Source organism: Naegleria gruberi (genome assembly GCF_000004985.1).
Source record: "Naegleria gruberi genomic scaffold NAEGRscaffold_23, whole genome shotgun sequence".
Classification (NCBI taxonomy): domain Eukaryota; phylum Heterolobosea; class Eutetramitea; order Acrasida; family Naegleriidae; genus Naegleria; species Naegleria gruberi.
The window spans coordinates 200,775-223,073 of record NW_003163304.1 but is presented as its reverse complement, the minus strand read 5'-3'; the positions used below and the strand labels follow the sequence as shown (position 1 = coordinate 223,073).

The window sequence follows — 22,299 nt, the reverse complement described above, 5'->3', positions numbered from 1 at the left end:
AATAAATAATAGATTTAATGTTTATTTACAGAAATACAGATATTAATAATATACAAATCTAAGGTAATAATTGTTTTAGACATCAATTTTGACAAGTGTCAACTTGTTACCTTCTGGACAAGTTATACAAGTGAAATCCAAACATTCTTCGACACAGGCACCTTCAAATCCCTTAACTCTTTCCAATGTTGATTGCAACTTTTCAGATGGAATGAAAATTCTTGGAGTTTTTGGCAAACTTGATTGTTGAACTTTCTTCTTTGGTGAAAGTTTGGCATTGAGCTTGAAACCCTTAATCTTGACATCATCAGGTTCTTGTTCAACAAATGTTGTGGATTGACCATTCTCAACAGAGTTTCCTTCTTCGGCAGGTTTAGTTTCAGTTTCTTCTGGTTGATTAACGACTTCAACTTCAAAGACAGTCTTGTAGAATGAGAGAGCTCTTTCCTTATCTTCATAAACGAGAGTAACTTCAATTTCATCATCTTCTTCACAACAAATGGTAACAGAGCTTGTGTTTGCAGATCCATCAGTGGCAGTGTCACTAATCATGGAAGATTCAATTTCATTGGATTTGACTTTCTTTGCTTGAGGTTCTTCTAATTGAGTGGAAAATTCCTCAGCAGCAACTTCTTGAGTATTATCATTAGTTTCTTCAGAATCATCTTGATCCACTTCTCTGACTCTCTTGTTTGGAGATTCCTTTGGTGTCTCACAAGTTTCGAATAGAGAAGCATATCCCTTACCAGTTGGAGTAGGAACAACTTCAGCAACCATACTAGCATCTGACACAGCCTCCTCTTCCTCCATAGAAGTTGTGCAACTAATCTCAGCCAATGACTCTGAAGCACTGCTAGTAGGAACATTAGTCAACATGGATGAAGTTTCAGCAGCCAAAGTTTCCATAGAATTGTTAGAAGTAACCTCATCAAGGCTTGATTGAGTTGGAGCAACAACCTGAGCCTCAACGTCAGTAGTAGCTTGCTCACTATCAAGGGTGGTAGAGGATGAGCCTTTAATCTCGGAAGAATTCAATTCAGCATCATTATGAGTATTATCATGAGTGGTAGTAACAAGGCAGTGTTCAACTTGTTCTTCTTGTGGAGTTGGATTTTGTTGTTCAATGGAAGACATTGTTAGAAGTTTTTGATTTGTTTTAGATTTGATTTTGAGTTATTTGTTTTGAGTTGGAAAATCAAGGTGTTGGTGGAGAGGCGCAATTTATAGGTTTGGAGAGTTGTATTTTAGTGAGTTTTTGTAAGGAATAGGCTTTTTTAACATGAAGGCTTGTTGGAGGAGGAAGGCTTTGAAATTTTGTGAAAGTGTAGTTGCCAAAAATGGAGTATTTTATGTGGACGAAAGAGTATTCGAAATGAACTGTGGAATAAAGAGAGTGAACATGTTATTTACAGAGTTTATTTACAGTGTGTTATTGCTCTTGAAGACTCTTTCGAATGGCTTCTTCCAAATCATCGTCATCATTCATTTGATTAGTGGTGGTGGAAGAATCATGTTGAAAATCTTGACGTGAGAGAGCCAATACTTGTTGCATCATTTCATCATCCATTCCTTCGTGTTGTGATTCTTGTTGAGATCCCAAAATTTGTTCCTGCATTCGAGTAATCCAATCGATAGGATTCGAATTTTCCTTCTTTTTAGGTGGTTTCTTCTTAATAGAGCTAGGATCAAAAGTTGCTGATAAGAGTTCAGCCTCAGATTGAGGTAATTCACCTCTCACTGCAAAGATTGAATATCCTTCCTGTTTCAATTGTTCAATGAAAAGTGAAATGTAGGTCTGTGAGAGATATTCAGGCTCATCCAATGTAGAATTTAAATTAAACCAGTGATTTCCGAATTTTCTAAACACAAACCAATGTTCTCTATGATTACAAATGTATGCATTTTCACTCCACGGATTTTCTCTATTTAATTCCGAATATTAATAAATAAAAATTGATCATCAATTCCAAAATTAATTTTTCATCAATTCCGATACAATTAATACATGATTGTATTTTTAAATATTAAATATATATTATTATAGTATATTAATACTAAAAAAACAAACCTCGTATATAAAGTAATTGATGGATGTCCTATTGGAATGGTTGTTAATCCCCACACTTCCAATGCAGCCTGAATTACTCCAATACTAAAATCACCTTCATCACTAACATTCTGACTACTTTTTGAATCATTGCCCTCCAATAAAGAACGTTCCTTCTGATCGAGTTGTCTGGCCAATTCCATCAAATCAACCTCGGAAAAGTAAGATCCCTGAAGGAGATTGTTTAATGCGTGCATGGCACATAATCTAGCCTCTTGTTGTTCATCTTTATAATGTTAAATAGTATTATTATTAATATTATTAGTATTAATCATCAATTATTCGGAAAAAGTGTTTACATACGATAAATGGCTTGTAACATTTTCGAGTTGTTTTTTTGATGATTTTAAAAATAGATGTCATTGTAATCATTTGATTCTTAATATGAATAACAATATTTAAAAATTACAAAAGATCTTTCAAATCACACGTTTGCGCTCTCCTCTTTAAAAATATTTAAAAAAAAATGCAAGATAATTATCTACAACATATTTTCTCCTCCACAATTTTACTACTTTTAATGATGATGATGAATTTACAAGTGGAGGCGGCATCCAATATGACGACAATTACTGCTCCGGGAATATATCAATATGCATATTTTCAGAATTGTAGGAATCCATCTATTGAAATGATATATTTTAATCATACTAACATGATAACTAATGAACGATTTCCACTTGATTTTTATTGTAATTCTACCTATGTTGCACAGACGTATGATGCTTCATCACCGTTTTCATATTCGATGTGGAATCGTCTGTTGATTCAGTCTTCACCAATGTATGACACATGCCAGGTAGTGGAATATATGGAAAATATATTGAATATTACATGTGTGGATTTATTGTGTGATAGTGGTTTGGAGGATTTGAGCTTAGTAACCTCTTACGGAGGATTGCAATTACATGATTGGATTAATTCGTGTCAATACTGTAAGCATGCAAAGGAATTTAAGACAAGGACCTTATTACAACAATGTAATCCAAGAGATTCAGTTGCTAATCTAATGATTAATCAATTTCCTTCAACAATTACTTATTGTGGAAGAAATAATTTTGGGTTTCCATTAGTAATCAATAATAGTGTGTTGTCTGGATATTCCAGTTCAGAAACTTTCTCATACTATTGTACATGCCCAGAACTTTTATTTTTTGCATTCAATTGTGATACAGAATTAGCATTGAATCAATTTTTGACTTTAATTAATTTTGCTATCATTATTTTTGAGACAATTTTAATGGTTTGCTTTGTATTTTTCGTCTTCTTACCAAAGATGAAACAGTGCTTCAAGACCAAGAGGTACCTTCCTATTTCTACTAGTTTATATTGCCTATTTTATTTACTCGTATTTAATATTAGCTTTTGGGTCGCTTCCTTTTTACCATCTGACTATGCAATAGCCAGAGGACTATTTGGAACTCTGAATACAGCAAGTCCAAGCTTTTTGATTATGGCATTATTTTCATGGGTTCATTACTGGATAAGAATAGTGTGGACTATACAAAAAATAAGAGGCATTCTCATTAAGTCAATTATTGTGCACTCTGTGTTATTCTTAATTGCTATTGGTTTTGGATTTGTCATTCCAATTGTATTTTTCTTCACTGTAGTTAATATTTTTAGAAATGCTTATAATATTATTATGGCAGTGCTGTCTTTATTATCAACACTTGGTAAGTGCTTTGAGAATTTTCATTATTAATATCATTTAGCATTTATTATTTCATCAATTTGGGCAAATATTAGTTTGAAAAAATTGACTGATGTTGAAATTACACATAACACTTTTGTAAGTAGTGATATTTGTAACATTAACTTAATTTGAATTAGTACTCCAAATTTGTAGTGTTTGTCTCAGTTTTACTGTTACTGATGGCATCATTTTTCATTTCAATTGTAGCATTAGAAAACGTAATTGGTGTTTGGTATCTTTTTTTTGGAACCATGCTTGTTGTGTTTGAGTTTTCAATTGCTATTGCATTGTTTTATTCAGAATATAATAACGACGAATTTAGATCATTCTATTATTGTAAAAGAGGTAGCACTGATTTGGAGTTCGATGTCTCTCTTTCAGAATCTTTAACTAATCAAAACGCTGGATATTCATCAATGAAGGATGAATCAATGGAAACTGCAAATAAGGATTCTATTACCTACTATACCAGTCAGAGCAGTGCTACTTCAAAGTAGTTATTTAGTAATGCTTTCACTCATCATAGTACTTATTGAAGGGATTATATTACCTTCAGGTCTAGGACCAATTTTTTAGCATAGGTACTGGATCTAGAATTTGCTTCTCGTGGATCAGTAACTTGCAGTAGATCTGTTAAAAAGTTTGATAATTCATCACACGACAAGTCATTCCTTCCAGAAAACTCTACATTTCTAAAACGATCCAAAACCAATAACAAATCTTCCACTTCCACAGCAACATCCTTTCCATTCCAATAATCATTATGGAATATTTCAAATATTTTGGAATATTCTGCATACTTATTATTCTTTTTAGAGTTTTCTAATTCGTACAACCATTCATCATTATCAGTATTCTTCTTATCAATTAATTCATGTATCCTCACTCTCTGCTGTTTCATTTCAATAATATCAAGTGGACGATTAATATACTTATCAAGTGGCATATTTTCTGAATCTGTTACTATTTTAACATCATACTTGGAGGCAAATTCTGAATAATTCTTGGTATGACTTTTGAGTCGCAAGATTTAACAATCTTTAAAGCAATGTCAACTCCTTTCTCATAGGTTTTCTCATCTAAAGAGTTGGAAGTTAGTGAAATCTGAATCTCTTCACATGAAATGACATGTAAAGTTGCTTGATTAACCTTTACAACTGTTGATATTGCAGAAATGAATCCCTTGAAAAAGTTTGAAATGTAATCCACCTCTTGCTCAACTAAATTCTCCAATTTAGCATGAATGAATACTACCCCTTTCTTGCTGTAACCCATTTTGAAAAGCGATTGATGTTGATTCTTGAATGAACTCTTATCTGAAGAATGTTTGGCCGTCATTGCACTTCTGGAGGATGAAACTGATTTTCTGGAGGATGATTCAGAAAGGTGATCATTCTTTTCTTTAACTTCCTGTCCTTTATGCAATTCAACTTCCTGGTTTTGTTTGATTTGCTCAAACACATAATCTGGAATGAAAGATTTGATTTCCTTGAGCCATGAAACTGTATCATATAGATTGTTAAAGATTGAATCAACTTCTCTGAACATGGATATCTTACTCAAATTAACTGCTTCCAAATCTAATATTCTAATTGATTCAAATTGATTTTCTAAGAATTTCATTGGTCGAGAAACAATCCAACCAGTGCACAAACTTGCAGTAATACCAAATATGACAATCACCACTGTGACACCAACACTCACGGAAGAGCTAATCACTAATGCCTCGTTCACATCAGATTCATACAAGACAAAGAAAATATTCCACTCTAAATTCTCATATTTAAACTTGATTGGAGTGATAATATATCCAACTCCATCACTGCTTAACTTCATATTCTCTGGGAAGGTTAGGAAAGTATTTCCATTATTCTCATAGAATTTCTTAATCAACTTTCCAGCACCTCTGGTTTCAATATCAAAAATATGAGCAGATGTCAGACCATCATTGACGGTTGTGTTTATGGAACCACCAATTACCAGTCCAGAGTTTAATGTGACTACTACATAACCGTCACCTAAGAGTTTAATCTTGGATAGATAATTGACAATGGAATCAAGAGAAAGATTAATCTTTGCAAGCCCAATAATTCTCTTTTGCTTTTGAGTTTTCCACAATATTTGATCGTATACCCATTGTGCATAATAGATTGTCATACTAGCACCTGGTGCAAGATAAGGATCTCCCAGAACACCTTCTTGCCCAGTCTGTTTAGTATATTTAGAAAGATAAATCCAATAGTCTTGGTCAACCATGATAATTGGAGTGTAAATTACTTGGTATTTATATTTAATAACATCTCCTGTTGTGATATTAATCATGTCACGAATGGAACCTATGAAACCATAAGGTTGTTGACTATAAACTGAAAAGTTTCAAATTCCTTCCATATTCAAAAAAGAAACAACTTACCTACAACTGGATTACTTGCAGTACCACTCACTGTATAAGTGTATCTATAAGAATAGGTATCATTGAAAAAGAAACCACAACCACTCGTTTCAAATTGTTGGAATTTTGGAAATAAGTACTCTCTCAATTGAGTAAGATTAACCGAGCCAGAATTCCAATCTTTGGCCAACATTTTCGTAAGTTTTGCAGCTGGGTCCAGATAACCAGTCAAACTCTTAATGATCTTTTGACCAGATTCTTCAATAAACATGGCATTCAAATTTTCTATTGAATTGCTAGTAACGATAAAAGACGAAACCCAAACGAATATGCAACCACTCAAAATCAATAAGGAAATGGTGCAAACAATGAATAAATTTAAGGGAACTACTCCTTGATAGAATTTTCTTCTCTTTTCTTGGAGAAGCAGTTGCTTGTCAGAAACGTCAATTTCTTGGGAGCTCAGTACAGTATTAACCTCTGGTGACACTTTCATTTTTTTAATTATGGATTTTGAAAGAAACTGACATTGTTCAGATACAAGATGTTATCTGATGAACTCTTTACTAAAGTGGCGGGAAACAAAATAACTTGGAATGCATTCCTTGTTATTCAAAAATAGACAGAATCCAGGTTAACCAATCAATGCATAACACAATCAAGTAACCTATTTCAATAGCTATTGAAACTCCAAAACAGAAATGAATTGGAATCGATGAAAAGCATTTTCTATCCAAACAACAATAGATTCCGAATAATCCTCTCGATCCTCCTCCTCTTCCTATTCATTTATTATCATGATCAATTATATGCCGTGAATGGTCAAGAAGAATATTTTCCAATCTTTTCCGGTTGTAATCATTCATCACCGTACATGTTTAATCCTGTTGAGTTTGGGAAGGGAACATTCCGAGAACCAAAGATACCACTCTCTTTTGAGTGTAATTCAATGATGATTTATACAATTCAAACTATTCAACAAATACAGGGAAAAAGTGGTGAATTTAGGGTTGATTCGTATTTTGGGGATGTGGATGCTTGTATGCAGTTGAATTATTGGGAATCGAGACTTAATAGGACGTGTATTGATTTGTTGTGTGATTATGATGGGAAAATTGAGAATTTACAGGAATATTTAATGTTAAATACTAATGGAACGAATAATTTAACAGATTGGATTAATGGATGTCAGTATTGTCTTGGAAGAAGTGAACATTTTAAGAAAAGAGTTTCTGCTGGGAGTTGCCAATCGCGAGATCAACTCTCCAATAGAATGATTAGTGAATTTCCAACATCAATTTATTTTTGTGGAACTCAATCATTTGGAATTCCATTTCTAGTACAATCGAATAGTTTGTTTGGAAAATATACGAATGATTTCCTGTATCTGTGCAGTTGCTTTTCAGGTATCCAAATGTTACTTAGGTGAAGATTCAAACTTTGACATGGCATCAATTTACTTTTTCTTTGCTTCTTCATTAGTTCTCTTTATTCTCAATACTTTTATAAGTATCATTCCAAAAACAAAGAGAATGCTCAGAGATAGAAAGTATCTGAATATTATACCAAGTATTTACAATGGAATATTTGTAGGATCTTGGAGTATTTGCTTTGGAGTTGTGTTATTTTCAAATTCGCTCATTATTTTTATTTTCTTAATTGCTTATCAATTGTCTTTCAACTTTTTACAATTGGCCATATTTTCATGGTTGTCCAATTGGATTAGATTAGTTAGACATAGTCCTTTATCATTGAGAGCTACAATTTTCCTCTATGTAATTCCATTGTTTGCCTCAATCTCATTTGGAGTTATTCTTCCTTTTATAGTTGCCTCAATCTATACTCAAAATGTTTATGCAATTTATTTTGTAAATGCTTTGGAATCTTATTTATTAGGAGCTTCTATTGTTAGTGTGATTGGTATGTTTCATGGATGAATTGATTCTATTAACTTTTACAAGCAATTATTGTCTCATCTGTTTGGATTTATGTTGAGATGAGAAAGATTTCTGATATCAATTTGATGCAATCACCAGTATGTTTCTCTATTTTTCTTTTATTAACTGTATAAGTTTTTGAAATTTTCCATTTTTGTAATTGTTGCATTTGTTCTGGTTTGTCTTGGATATTTGCTCCACATTCTCTGCATTAATTCAATCATTGACGATAGGTGGTCCTCAGGTATCTACTCTCTAGTTTCTGCTCTATTCTCCATCGTTTCATTAGGTTTAATCATTGTAGAATTTGATTCAGTTGAATTCAAAGAAATGTACCTTCCCTGTAAATTCAAGAGACAGTCAAATGTTAATAGTGATAATTATATAGATAATATTCCCACCAAAGAAGAATCACTTCCTCTCACCACCACATCAGACGACATTTCACCACAGAACTGAAATAGATCTATAAAAAGCCTAAAAAAATGACGAGACAAGGGAAGATCACACCCAGCCCAGCATTGATCACAAATAGGAAGAATATTATTGTTGTGTTTGCGGAAATAATTGTTCTATTATTCATGATGATTAACAAATCATCAACGACTGAGTGGAATGAAAATTATACACAATTAAATTCCTTTGAAAATTGTAGGAATGCCTCCGAATTGATGACCAATGGTGCAGAATTAAGAAAACATGCATTAAATTCAGAAGAAATTTCACCCTTCTTTTCATGTGAAAATGTAAAACTAGCTAAATATTATGAAATGAATATTCATGTAAAGTTCTATGAATTTATTAATGATATTGCACTGCTTCCGAAAGAGAGTTTTGATATTTGCCAAAGTGTGAAACGTTGGGAGAGAATTATGAATAGTTCGTGCACTGAATTGTTGTGTGATCGGTCGCAGATGATGTTGAATAATGGAATTGGTTCTTTGAATGATTTTATTTACAATTCAACGAATGGAGAGACCATGTTAACTGATTGGATTAATGCATGTCAATATTGTGGAGAGGAATCGAGGAATTACAAGAGGAGAATCTTGGAAGGTACATGCCAGCCGAGAGATTCAATTGCTAGAGAAATGATTCTTGGATTTCCAAGATCAATACTCTATTGTGGATATACAATCTTTGGATTTCCCATTTTGGTTAATAATAGTCAAATTGTGAAGAGTTCTTTATTGGGAACCTATTCCTATATATGCTCGTGTGTGGAGAGCAAATCGTTTGGACCCAAATGCACATTTGGAATGAATGATATGATTGCAAATTTAATAACGAGAATTGGTGTGACATTTACACATTTCATTCTCTCTGTAATTATCTTTTTTGCAGGTTTTATTCCAAAATTAGGAAAAGTTGTCAAAACTAAAAGGTTTGCTAATTTGATTCCAACCTCTTGTGTTGTGATTGGATTTCTATTTCAGATAATAGCAAGTGTGCAGATTCTGGCATCAGATTCTTATTCTAAGACTACCTTGATTTTTGCAGCTCTTTCTAATATTATTTCTATATTCGGTTTATTTGCTTGGATTTTCGGCTTGTATAGAATTGTTGAGTTAGCGAGAGCTCGTAAAATAACTATTTCAGTAAGAGTTTGCTACATTTTCCTAGGTTTACTCTTTTTTACAGTTGGAATAATTTCACCAATAGTTGCCTCTGTTGCATTTCCAAATGACATGGGACAATTTCAAATGTTCTATTACATTTACTTGTCAGTTTTTTCATTTGCGGCCTTGTGTGGTAAGTTCCAAGCCAATTTGAAAAATTAACATGAAAAATCAAGTATTTATTTGTGCCTCACTTTATACTCATCGAGTAATGAAACAATTATCAGATATTAACCTAGTGCAAACAAATGTAAGTAAGCTAATATTTTGGAATATGGATTTAAATGATACATGTAGCATGTTAGATTTATCATTTTCTCATCAGTAATTCTATTTGCCATTTCCTTGTCCTATGCTGTGTTGGCATTGTCCCAACCAACTTTTATTGGACCTGGTATTTTGACTTTCATCTCATTATCAACCTATTTGAGTAGTACTTTGCTTGGAATTGGGGTGGCCTTTATGGAATTTGATAAGGAAGAATTTTTAACACTTTACAAATGTTTCAATAAGGAAAAGTCAACAAATTCCTGTGAGACGTCAACACTCACCACATCTCTGAATCAACAAACATCGGAAGAGAATAATACTTCATCCTATGAACCATTCGAATGATCTGATGACAATTCAAGTTTGATATATAATTTAGTGTTGGCACGAATGACATGAGCTCACAAACTTAGATAATTGGCAATTAAAGTTCTTTTGATTTGTGTTTGTGAATATGTGAATGAGTAAAGATTGGAATAGAGAGTTAGAATGAGGAATTTAAGATAAACACTTTTATTTTAGCAATTGTTTTGCATTTATTTTTGAGTGAATTCATCGATTGTAAGGCGGCTTAGCACAGTGGCAGTGCATCAGTCTTGTAGGCAGAAATGTCGAGATAACTGAGGGTCGAGGGTTCAATTCCCTCAGTCGCCTTTTACCAATTATTGCCAAATTAAGGTGATTATTCTTTTTTTTTTAGAAGATGTTAATAAGACTTTTTTTGAATTTCATATATTTTTGACCTAGCAAAGGATTCTCCTGGTCAATCAAAAAATCTGCGACTCTTTAGCCATTTTCAGATATTGATTGGTTAGTTGATTGAATTGAAGCGCCTTCGTTACTTGACACTCCATCCTTTCCAAAGAGGGTAACTCCAAAATCGTGTGTACTGGTGGCGGTAGATGATTTCTGGTACTTTTTTTGGTTGTTGAGGTAGCCAATTGTTGCTGGGGGAGTAAATAAAAGCCAGCCACGCCAATGGTTTCCCGCCACGCCAAAACCTATTTGCCCGGGCCAACATTAATTGGCCGCTCCAACAAAACAAAGCTAATGCTAGTCATGCCAATATGCTTAGTAGCATTTCTACTTCTCTTGTTACCTTATACACCACATCTGCATCATTAAATGAGTAATATCTTCTTCTGTGCTTGGTGGTATGTGGTATGTTGTTGGGTTCTATGACTTTTCTTCTTGTTGGTGGAGTTTCCGTTTTAGGTCTTGGCTGATCTCAGCGGAAGTTCTGATATTGATTGAGGATTTGATTTTGGTTTGGGCAGTATAATATCTTGGCTGGCTTTAATTATTGCAAATCTGAAAGGGTAAAAGTACGCTCAAGTTCTTCTTCTAATTCTTCTTCTGTCATCTTGACCATTATTGATGATTTTAGTTGCAAACAAAATCCTTATCATGATGTTACATTTCTGATAATAGGTGAGGACAACATGTTTGCCAGTAATTGATCAACTTTGACATTAAGAAACGATGAAGAGTGGTTTGAAATTCTTTAAGAAGTTCTCTTCCAACAGATACAACAATGTTCGGCTTCTTTGGTTGAGATTTGGTCTAGGAGAGTGTTGATGAACCAATGATGAGTTGGAGGATGAGAGTGTGGATGAAGTGCATTCGATTAGTTTTCGTAGGCTTGGGACTTTGATTAAGTGAACAATAACGGAGAGCAACAACTCAATTTCTGTCTGAAATTCCATCCCAAATCAATGAAGAAACAATTCGCACTGTATCAAGCTGAATACAGACTCCATATTGAATGATGACAAAATCAGTCTTCCATGTTTTTAATGTTGACCGGTAGAGGCCTCCTGCTACCTTTGCGCCTGTAGCAGTTGAGGCGGTCAAATGTTGTTGGTGCGGCGAAATGTTGTTGGTGGCCCGCCCAACCATTGGTGGCCCGCTCAGCCATTGATTGTACTGAATTCCCTTTGGTTGCTGAAGGAATCATCTGATGTTGGCAGATCCAAACTCAGCCGAAACCTCCAACATACCCATTGACCACCATTTACTTTGGACTTACCCTTACATGTAACATCATAATAATCATGAAAAACATTTGAAATTTGAAGAAACTCTTTGAATACATAAAACGAAATGAAAAAAATGTCTATTCGAAAGCTTCTTACTTTCACAACAGGATTAACACTTGGTGCCGTCTCTGCTGATTATCTTCTCGTCAAGAAATATTACAATGTCAATTATTGTTATGAAAATGCTGAACATGACTTGTTAGGAACTTTTTCACAGAGAAATCCAAGTGAACCTTCATTGTGTGGAATTGATCATTATAGAACATTTATTGAATTACCAAAAGATGGAAGTTTTACTATTGATCAATTGGCAAATTCATTCTTTTCCAATCCATTGTTTAGAACACAAACTAGAATATTAGATAGTCAAGTAACAAGTGAACAACAAGTGGACGAATGTAAATTTGATATTGGTGATAAGGTATCTGAATTTAAAGTCATTGAAAAGAATCAGAATGAAATCATGTTCAGATCAAGTGATGGTTATTTATTGTGGTTGAAATTAGCCAATGAATCGAATAAGAAAGTTCAACTAAACTTTGGAAGTTCCATGATGAGTGATTCACCACATGCCAAATTACCACCAGTAGTTGATAAAATTATATTGAATTTACATTTTCTCTATGCAAGATATTTATTAGCCTTTACAAAGAAACAATTCACTTCCAAATTTGTAAAACAATAATTATCTCAACACATCCTTACTCTCATCACATTCCGAAAATTAAATTATTTTATTATTTAATTAAAAATAATATATTCTTAATCAGAATGATTCCATGGATTCCTTGATTTGCCAATCAATTCCGTAAGTAATACAGGTTCACCAGGTTGGGTGAATCCTCATCAAAGGCTTGTTTTTGTATAATTGTATACATTACAGCCGGGAGATAATAGATAACAAAATGATCTCAACATACAATTGAGTATGGAATCAATCTGTTTTGTCTTCAAGATCATTTCCATGGATTGAATCTTTATCGCGCCTTTTTTTGATACTCTTTCTTATCACCTTTTTTGTTCGTTATTCTCCTAGTGGTCATTTTTATGCCCATATTTGTCTCATTACAAAAAAACGCACAAATGGTATTTCACATTAGAATATTCAACTTGGTTGTAAATTCTCCAAAAAGCATAACTGCATCGTTCATTGAACCATTTCCACGCATGCAATTGGACTATAAAACCCACTTGCTTTTTAATTCTCTAACACACAAATTCAACAAACAAAAAACAACAACAACAACAATACAAAATGCAAACTATCGAAGAAAAGCAACTTTTCACTGACTTGCAATATAGATTCAGCTATGTTACCAAATTTATTGGTTTTGGTGAAGAAGATATCAAGTATATTCATGAATCTGCTACAGTTTTGGCTCCTTTGGTTCCAACTGTTGTTGATTTGGTTTACAAAAAGTTATTCAGTTTTGATGTTACTAAAAGAACTTTCCTTGTTAGAAATGATCAATTTGAAGGAAAGATGGAAGAAAATTTGGATGAATTAGATGATAAGGCTAGTGAACAAATCAGATTCAGAAAGGACATGTTGAGCAAGTATCTTGTCAAGCTTGTCACTGCTGATTATACATCAAAGGCTTTTGTTAATTATTTGGATTGGGTTGGTAAGATTCACACTGCCAAGGCTGGTAATAAGGATATTATTATTGATTATATTCACATCAATGCCTTATTTGGTTATGTTTCTGATGTCTTGTTGGGAACTATTGCTACTTGTAAGGATTTGAGTGAAGAACAAAGAGTCAAGACATTGTTGGCTTTCAACAAGTTGTTGTGGATTCAAAATGATTTGTTTGCCAAATATTATGTTGATGATAATTCAAGACATGGAATTGTTGAAAAGTGTGATAAGTGTCCTGTCAGTGGTCAAACTGGAACTGGTGGATGTATCTTTGCTAACAAGCAATAATTGTATTATATTGAAAACTAACTAATTTATTTGCGTAAAACTAATAAAAATTTTGATAAAATTCTCTAAATATTTCGAAAAGACTTTAAGTCATTAAATAGATTGTATGGTTTTGCATTGTGATTTCGCCAAATGATGAAACGTGTTTCTCATTTTGCTTTGTTTTTAAGCTGGTACCTAATTTACCACAACAGCCAAATATTTCCTAGGTGTCCAAGATTTCAGGATGAAGTACATCATTTGGTGATGGTGAAAGGGTTATTCAAAGAATCTATTGTATGTCTACAATATTCAAAGGATTGCAATGTGGTGGTGTTAAAACAACAATTGAAGGAGAATCCCAATAATAGTGCGCTTTTGTTAGAATAGATCTGGTTTTATAGAGAAAAAAGACTACAGCACCACAGGTTCCCAAGTTGTCTCCAACCTCAGTACTGATGTGGCTCGACGATGCTTAACTTCTCAAATCGGACGGGATGAGGTGCATTCATCGTGATATGGCCGTAGCCATTCATTATGTTAATTTCTGAGTACTAAATCTTTTACAACACCTAGGATTGTAAGGAATTTTTCTTAATCAAGATTTTAGTTTGTTCTTCACCATATCTTTCACCATACCAGATCCAAAACTTAATGTTTTTCGTTCAAAACCTGACATTAATTCTCTCATTCTCTCGTAAAACTCATCCTTCTTGTTTTGTTCTTGTTTGTCTCTGGTGTACTCTTCTTGGAATGCTTTCTTTTCAATTTTATTCGGGAATCCAACAACTAGCATTGAACTCAACTGTTGTATAACCTTAATAGATGTGGGCAATAAAAAGTAATCATGTTTGTAGTTGCAATCTTCAAATGAAAGGAATGCAAAATCATTAACTGACTTCCAACATTCGGCTCCCCCCATCTGTGCACACTCATCCATTCCAACACTTTCTTTTACTACAGGCCGTAAGAGTTTCAACCACGGGTTGTTTGGAGAGAAGTGATTAGTACTTGCTTCGGGAGAGAAATCAATTAGAATGGATGTTAAATTAAATGCATTTCCATCTAAATTCCTTGTTGGTTTCACAACATGTTGGGCAGTTACCAAATGTCTTGGTGAAATACAAGGCTGTTCCTGTTGAAACATGTTTTGACCTTTGATTCGAATGTGTGTAAATGCAAAAGAGACTACCCACTGCTTGGCCATGGCTTTCTCATAATAAGAGGGATAGTGCTCGAGAAATGATTTTTCCATCTCATGGTGGTTGCCAAAGGTGTGTAGATTTGTTGTTTTACGACCATGTTCTCAAAGAATAGGCTGTCCCCTCCATCAACAGTTGTTTCTGAGCTGTCTTGCACACCACAACAAGCAGGTTCGTCTTCGATTAATTATTAAATTTCAGGAAGAAAAGTTGTTAAGCTGTTTACAGATAACTACAGTTTATTAAGAAAATACTTTAAGATCATAATAAATAGCTAATCTATTTAGTTGTTTACAAATTTCAGTCATCATTAAAGAAATCATTCCGAAAGAAAGTGTTACCAATGACTCTTGATGTTCTCTTAATATTTCGAATAGTAGTAATTACCTTTTAAAATACATGAAATACATTGTAATTAAGGAAATGAACAGAGTAAATAGAATTGATAAACATGCTTGACCATCCTTGTTTTTTCTTGAAGAAGGTTCAAGAGAGAATGATTTGAATTTTAGCTTTTCCAAATTTATCATTCCTTGAAATACCTTGTCATTTGTGATGTCATTGAAACGGACATCAATATTTCTCAAACTTTCCATGGAAGCAAATAGTAGTGCTCCATTATCTGTAATCTGATTACTTGAAATGTTGAGTTTTGTCAGTTGAGGAAGACAAGTTATATATATGAGATCTTGATCGCTAATAGAATTATTAGAAATGTCCAGTTTTGTAAGATGTTTCAATTTTCTAATTTTCTTGATACTTCCCAATCCATTGTAAGAAATATCAAGACTTGTCAAATCTGGAAATGTGTCAATCAAGTACTTTAGTCCTTTCGTTTTAATTGTATTGTGTGAAACACTCAACTCTGTCAATGAGTGTAAATCCTTCAATTCTCTCAGCTCATAAAATCCATTATTGATAAATCTTCCGTTAATATTTAATGATTTCAATCCTGCTAATGATTTAATATATTGTAGTGGAATCGTCCCATTATCTCCAATATTAAGAGAGGTCAAATGAGTCATTTTACCAATTTCTTGCAAATATTCTTCATATAATTCAGTATTTGAAATATCCAATGATGTTAAACTTTTCATATTTGTAATATATTGAAGAGTTTTATATTGTAATGACATTCCACTAATTCCAAAATCTTTCAAATTTGTTAAATTCGTACAAATTTTGCAAATCTCTTCATTTGTGATATTTGAGAAATGTGGGATAATATTCAAACTTTCCAATTGTTTAATTTTCATTAAATAAACAAAATCTTTCTTTTCAATTCTGCACTTTTTCATGGAAAGTGATTTTAAATTTTTCATATTCGAATAAATTTTCATAAAATCTGTTGATTTGATTGTCAAATGTGAGAATTTTAATTTTTTAATTGATGATCCTGTAAAACCCCACTTGTGATCAATTTTATCCGAAACTAATCTCTTCCACCACTTGTTTAATTGCTGTGATGTTTGATTTAGTTTAATAGAAAACGAATATCTTGTCATTCCAATACGAAACCATTGCTGGCAAACAAGAAAGTTGGCAAGCATGTGTTTCTGCTCTGAATACTTGAACACTTCAAAACAAATATCATCAGGAAAAGCAACACTTTGAAAATTCATTTTTTTTTAAAGTTGACATGTAATTGAAACTAAACAAAGCCAAACCACGTGCAGAGGGTTACACCAGGCGAAATAATGAAACTCTGAACACAGTGTGTTCTTTACTGCTGTGAATGGAATGGTATTGAATAATAATGTATAGAATCCTTAATCAATATGAAATGTTGGACATTTAGCAGTGCGCTTAATACATGCCCATTCAATCAAATCCCTGAAATCAAACCTCTTTACAACAATGTTGGATAATAAAATTGATTGTATTGCCATTACTTTATGTCCGCTAAAGTCCATCAAATCTTCCAATTCAAATTGATAGCAGTCGTATCATGATTTGAAAAACACGTATTTTAACACACAGCTCAATCAATTTTATCTAATTTTAAACTCAGATAAATTGAAGAGATTGAGAGAGAACATTGGAGAAAATCAACAAAACAAAACAAAACAAAACAACAACAAATATATCAACTACAAAATGTTCGTCTTTCTTGCAGGATTTGCCTCAGGCATGTACGTTTACAAGAATTATGATGTCGAGAGAATTTTTGAAGATGTCAAGCCAAAGTTTGTAAAAGATAGTCAGAGTGGTGAAGGTGGAATGTGGCAACAATTAAAACAATTCGAACAAAAGTATAGAAAAGAGAATGTATCATCAACATCATCTTCGAATGAAAAATAGTCCGCATTCCTCAATTAATTGATTCAATTTCACTTCTGTATGTGATCTAAGAGAGTACTACTATTTATCTGTATTAAATAATGTAAATAAATTAATCCAATCCAATATGTATTATATATTTGAATGTTCAAATAAATCAATAATAAATTTATACCATTTCATCATCACTGTCACTATAGTCACTGTCATAACTTCTTCGTCTATCATTTGGTGGTCTGTGAGATTGGTCTGGGAGTACGTGAGTGAATGTTTCCTTTTGCATTTCAATAATAGTATCGTATGGTAATACTGTTGGATATCTGAAACCATCAGTTCCAAGATTGTCAGGTATTGGGAAAGGCCATTTCCAAACTGTTCTTCCCATCACCTGTTTGGCATTTTCCATGAATGAAATATTGTAAAAATTGAGATATTTCAAATGTTCAGTGTTGAGTTTCTTCATACGAGCTCTATTTCTCTTTTCAGATAATTGATAATTCTCAATAGATGTTTGATTCAACAAGATTAAATAAGTATTCCAGCCCCAGAATAAATAAATCATGCATGACATTGGTACCAAAAAGACGTTAAATACAAGTGTTAATAGAAAAACTGCAACATCAATATTTTGTGAATCCTTAATAAACTCAATGACAACAAAAATTGTAATTCCAAAAAAGTGAGTAATTGCAATAACTTGAAACAATTAATATAACTTTCATCAAACTCCTTACCTAAATAAGTTAAAAATAAATAGAAATATTTGTGGTTGTACAATCCAACACAATTATTAACCCAAACACAATAGTGATCCATTCTCAAAACAACCTTCTTTTGAACTGATGAAAAGTGAGCTCTAGGAGGTATTATCATTCCAGTTTTTGAACAATATCTTGGTTCTCCATTCTTTTGTGGTTCCAAACTGAGAAGAACTTTTAATTCTTCATCAGAGAATGTTTCTTGCCAATTATTTGAAACTATTCCGGGATTTGTTTTCATACATCTGAAATAACTGAGTAACAGCATACTCAATTCAAACAATCCAAAGATTTGATTCAAAATATGAACAATTATCATAATGTTGGTTGATTTTACAGGATTGAAGAGAGGAAAGGCGAATGGAACAATGACAAAAGCACCAACAAGATAGGCACCAACAGAGAGTGATGCAACAACTCCAGGTAACAGAGAAGATTGACAACATTTGACAAATGATGAACAACAATCATCCTTTTTTCTTCTCTTTGAATTATCTTCCTCGAGGTGAGGATGATTGTGAAGGAGAGGTTGAGTGTCCTTGTTGTGATGGCGATGTTGATGTTGATGGTGATGATCATGATGCTGGCAACCATGACTACAATTTTGATTGTTATTATTGGCAACATTGATCGGAGTGTTATTATTAACTGATGATGATGTATTACTACTATTATCTTCAGAAATGGATAATGGTGAAGATGATCCTGCCTGTGGATTGCTATGTTGTACATTCAATGTTAACAATCCTCCAACAAGAGGTATCGAGGCATTATGGGTAAGTGCACTCTTGTCAATTACGAATTTCATTTTTTTATTTAAATTGATTTGTATTGGAACAATTTAGAATGGACTAATTGTTAATCTTATCCATCCACAAAGAAGTAATAATGTGAAAAGAGTAAATCATTGATAAGTAATGACATTAACGGAATAAGAAAGAAATTGGGAGAAAATTTATTGCATCTTGATTTCCATGACCTTTTCAATGCCCATAGCAGCAACGAGGATGACGTTGAATTCATCACCATTGTCATAAGCAGCTCTAATCTTTTCAGTCAAAAGCTTATCTTCATCAGTTTCAGTTGGCAACTTAATGTCTTCACGAGAAGAACCATCTTCAAGCATAAGATGGATGAAATCACCATCAATAGCGAGGACTTGATATTCGTTTCTTGCGACGTTTGGAACTGGCATGTTGTGGGAAGTTGGACAGACATCTTCATACTTTCTACCAGTGAAAATATCAATACCAGTAATATTGGCCTTAGCGTGACCGTGCTTACCAGTCTTTGAGGTGGTGACTTCAGTAATCTTGCAAGGTCTTTCCTTGATGACGACGTGACCGCCCTTCTTCAAGTTACCACTGTGATTTTACATGTTAAAATGATTTATATTGTGAATATAATATTATATTTGAATATTGTTATTTTTCTCATGATCATAATATTAGAATACATACGCTTGCATTGGGAAAGTGTGGGAAGCACCAGAACCAGCTTGTTCGAATGTAGTATCTTCGTCAGACATGTTGTTATTATTGAGGTATTTTTTTGAAACGAGTTTTTCCAACGCAAGTCTTTGTACAACCACGCGTCAGAATTTACAACGGCTCGTCAACCGCTCATTCGTATTGGACCACGCACCACATCAAGCTATTTCATAATGAATCTTGAACAACACAAGGGAAGAGTTTTTTTTGGCAGAAGGTTCTTTTACAGCATACTTGCAACACTTCATTCGTTTGGAATCAATTTTTGTTGTTCCGATATGAAAAATAACACAAAATTTCATCATCAAGAATTTTCATCATCACAATTTTAAAAAAATTCAAAAGAGATTTAATAAGCAGTTCCCTTATCTATCTTATTAGAGAATAATATTAATAATAATAAATTAGAGATTTATGAAAATATTTGTGATGATGGTAAAATAATTGATGTTGATTATTATATGGGAAAAATCTAATTCAAAAAAAAATGCCACAAAATAGAGTTGCTCCCTCTCCGAATTCTGAAGATGAAGTTGATGAAACTGTCTCATTGCTGAAGAGTCAGAGGTTAGCTGCACAACGACATGATTCTGGGAAATTTGAAATGAAAAAGAATGATTCGGAAATGGTGGAGAAAATTAATCAAGTATCAATTGTAAACCCAATGATTGAAACGAATATTGTTTGTTTGTTCGTTGTTAAATTTGATTTAAAGATTGGATATAGAATTGAATATCAATTTCAAAATGAATCATATCCGATCGATTTGGGAGGTATTGAATTTAAATGTTTACCAAGTGGAACACATAAACTTGATACAGATATTGTCATGTTTAGACACGTGCATAATACACAAGAATTCTTTGGAATGGCTTGTGTAGATATTTTCAGATCGGAGGAGTTGGATCGTGGTTCTAGAATACGAGCTATGGGAGTTATTTGTAATGAATATAGAGGAATGATGGCTCATGCCTCCTTCTTGAAAAAGTTATTGGCCAAGTTGAATAGATGTGACGAAAGTCTAGAGGGAAAGAAAACCCTCTCTGATTGCATTCAAAAATTGAACAATTACTTTACAGCAAATGATTCTTTCAATGGCTCTAAGAAGGTCAGATTATCGGAAATTACCAAAATAGAGATTGATAACCATCTTCATTTTGGATCGTTGGTTTCTCTATTCTATTCTTATAGGGAGAATATTTTCACATTGTGGAAGGCACTCTTATTGAAGAAGAGAGTACTCATCTCTACCAACGTACCAATCGGTTTGAATGGCTGTTCAAAAGTCCATGCCATTCACTTTCTTACTTATTTTGCTCCTCAACAGAATATGCAATATATTGAAAAACATTTTGGAAATGATATTGTGTTTGGATACTATGTCTCCCTCAATGATTATCAACAAATTGCCAAACAGGATCACTATTTGGCCTGTACATGCGATGAAATTCTGGAAACCAAGAAGGAATGCTTTGATATCTTGATCAAGGAGAAGGAAATTATTATTCATGATAAGGAATTGGCAAAAATTCTCAAGAAATCATCAAGTGATGTGGAAAAAACTAAAATGTTAGACGATCTGCTTTCAAGAATTCAACACATGTCACGCACAGAACAGGAATATCTATTCAGAAAATACTTTGCCTTTATCAATAATCAAACAATTTTATTCCTTGCTATGAATGATTCAATCAATAAGAAGATGATTGTCACTGAGAAACAAAGTGGTGCTCTCAGTCTATGTGGAGATGACATTCTATTTGTTAAGGAGTTGGCCGAATTAATTGGATTGGACATTGAATTCTCTTCTGGAAGTTCATTCCTTTGTTGTTGTTAAATATCTCTAGTTGACTAATTTGTGAGTTAAATAATTATGCAGCTCGAGTTCCCAAGTTGTTAAATCCAACTCTTTGCATAGAGCTAATTGCATAAATTCCTTGCTTAGAAAGTTCCAAAACGAAATTGCACTTTACAATATCAAAAAAAAATCTTTTATTACGACAATAACGAATCTATTCAGATTCTCATAGGTTATATAAATTATTTGGAGTCAATATAATAGTTAGAATAGGAACGGCCGACAAAGTTAGAAATGGCACCTTGGATCTCTGGCCACTTCTTAGCGATGTCTTTATGGAATTGCATGTATCCATCTTCGAAAGAGGTGATTCCGTTATGATGGAAATGTAATGCATGGTGATGCTTTTCTGGTTTGAATTGAAAATGAGAAAGTAAGCACTCTCTCCCTTCAAGAATATCAGATATCTTTGACTGACAAAAATACCTGGCACTATCCAAGCCAGGGCACTCATGAATGTAATGGAATAAATCAGATTCTGTACCACAATCGTAACAGAAACTTTTACCCTTACCAAAATTGATATGGGCATTGATGGAATTTCTCCATATAAAGTATTTAGTTTTAGGAGTAAGACGAGTTTTAAGGTATTGCACATTAAGAGAATCCCAACTTTGGTTTAGAATAAAGTTAGGGTTTTCATTCATCTTATTATGTCTTACACTTAAATGTCTTGTTATGGTCATCTTCTTATGATTGAAGATGACAACACCATCCTTAACAAGGAGGTGTGATTCTGAGT

General features: G+C 33.2%; 11 protein-coding genes and 1 non-coding gene across 12 annotated transcripts; 5 read left to right on the top strand and 7 right to left on the bottom strand.

Moving 5' to 3' along the window:
• Positions 1-75: 75 nt before the first annotated feature.
• On the bottom strand, positions 76-1,134 carry NAEGRDRAFT_48983 (uncharacterized protein; the record flags this gene model as incomplete). The annotated part of the gene is made up of 1 exon (XM_002677283.1): positions 76-1,134. One exon carries the CDS (start codon positions 1,132-1,134, stop codon positions 76-78), a length of 1,059 nt encoding a protein of 352 aa, XP_002677329.1.
• Positions 1,135-1,717: 583 nt separating this feature from the next.
• Positions 1,718-2,331, bottom strand: NAEGRDRAFT_3523 (uncharacterized protein; the record flags this gene model as incomplete). The annotated part of the gene is made up of 2 exons (XM_002677282.1): positions 1,718-1,922; positions 2,069-2,331. Coding segments are annotated over 2 exons (468 nt in total), but the record flags the coding sequence as incomplete, so codon positions are not given.
• A 2,013-nt stretch (positions 2,332-4,344) lies between these two features.
• Positions 4,345-6,691, bottom strand: NAEGRDRAFT_67428 (uncharacterized protein; the record flags this gene model as incomplete). Its single annotated transcript, XM_002677281.1, has 3 exons — positions 4,345-4,806; positions 4,839-6,169; positions 6,217-6,691. The coding sequence occupies 3 exons, from the start codon at positions 6,689-6,691 to the stop codon at positions 4,345-4,347; spliced, it is 2,268 nt and encodes a 755-aa protein (XP_002677327.1).
• A 2,112-nt stretch (positions 6,692-8,803) lies between these two features.
• On the top strand, positions 8,804-10,366 carry NAEGRDRAFT_67427 (uncharacterized protein; the record flags this gene model as incomplete). The annotated part of the gene is made up of 3 exons (XM_002677376.1): positions 8,804-9,884; positions 9,928-10,001; positions 10,049-10,366. The coding sequence occupies 3 exons, from the start codon at positions 8,804-8,806 to the stop codon at positions 10,364-10,366; spliced, it is 1,473 nt and encodes a 490-aa protein (XP_002677422.1).
• A 220-nt stretch (positions 10,367-10,586) lies between these two features.
• NAEGRDRAFT_t312 lies at positions 10,587-10,675 on the top strand. The gene has a single exon. It is a non-coding gene; the product is annotated as a tRNA-Thr (tRNA).
• A 1,458-nt stretch (positions 10,676-12,133) lies between these two features.
• On the top strand, positions 12,134-12,745 carry NAEGRDRAFT_67426 (uncharacterized protein; the record flags this gene model as incomplete). The annotated part of the gene is made up of 1 exon (XM_002677375.1): positions 12,134-12,745. The coding sequence occupies one exon, from the start codon at positions 12,134-12,136 to the stop codon at positions 12,743-12,745; it is 612 nt and encodes a 203-aa protein (XP_002677421.1).
• Positions 12,746-13,315: 570 nt separating this feature from the next.
• Positions 13,316-13,990, top strand: NAEGRDRAFT_67425 (uncharacterized protein; the record flags this gene model as incomplete). The annotated part of the gene is made up of 1 exon (XM_002677374.1): positions 13,316-13,990. The coding sequence occupies one exon, from the start codon at positions 13,316-13,318 to the stop codon at positions 13,988-13,990; it is 675 nt and encodes a 224-aa protein (XP_002677420.1).
• Positions 13,991-14,567: 577 nt separating this feature from the next.
• Positions 14,568-15,176, bottom strand: NAEGRDRAFT_48980 (uncharacterized protein; the record flags this gene model as incomplete). Its single annotated transcript, XM_002677280.1, has 1 exon — positions 14,568-15,176. One exon carries the CDS (start codon positions 15,174-15,176, stop codon positions 14,568-14,570), a length of 609 nt encoding a protein of 202 aa, XP_002677326.1.
• A 378-nt stretch (positions 15,177-15,554) lies between these two features.
• Positions 15,555-16,793, bottom strand: NAEGRDRAFT_67423 (uncharacterized protein; the record flags this gene model as incomplete). The annotated part of the gene is made up of 1 exon (XM_002677279.1): positions 15,555-16,793. The coding sequence occupies one exon, from the start codon at positions 16,791-16,793 to the stop codon at positions 15,555-15,557; it is 1,239 nt and encodes a 412-aa protein (XP_002677325.1).
• Positions 16,794-17,620: 827 nt separating this feature from the next.
• On the bottom strand, positions 17,621-19,737 carry NAEGRDRAFT_67422 (translation initiation factor eIF-5A family protein; the record flags this gene model as incomplete). Its single annotated transcript, XM_002677278.1, has 4 exons — positions 17,621-18,147; positions 18,186-18,996; positions 19,189-19,573; positions 19,670-19,737. 4 exons carry the CDS (start codon positions 19,735-19,737, stop codon positions 17,621-17,623), a joined length of 1,791 nt encoding a protein of 596 aa, XP_002677324.1.
• A 449-nt stretch (positions 19,738-20,186) lies between these two features.
• On the top strand, positions 20,187-21,536 carry NAEGRDRAFT_67421 (uncharacterized protein; the record flags this gene model as incomplete). The annotated part of the gene is made up of 1 exon (XM_002677373.1): positions 20,187-21,536. One exon carries the CDS (start codon positions 20,187-20,189, stop codon positions 21,534-21,536), a length of 1,350 nt encoding a protein of 449 aa, XP_002677419.1.
• Positions 21,537-21,739: 203 nt separating this feature from the next.
• On the bottom strand, positions 21,740-22,204 carry NAEGRDRAFT_67420 (uncharacterized protein; the record flags this gene model as incomplete). The annotated part of the gene is made up of 1 exon (XM_002677277.1): positions 21,740-22,204. One exon carries the CDS (start codon positions 22,202-22,204, stop codon positions 21,740-21,742), a length of 465 nt encoding a protein of 154 aa, XP_002677323.1.
• Positions 22,205-22,299: the final 95 nt, after the last annotated feature.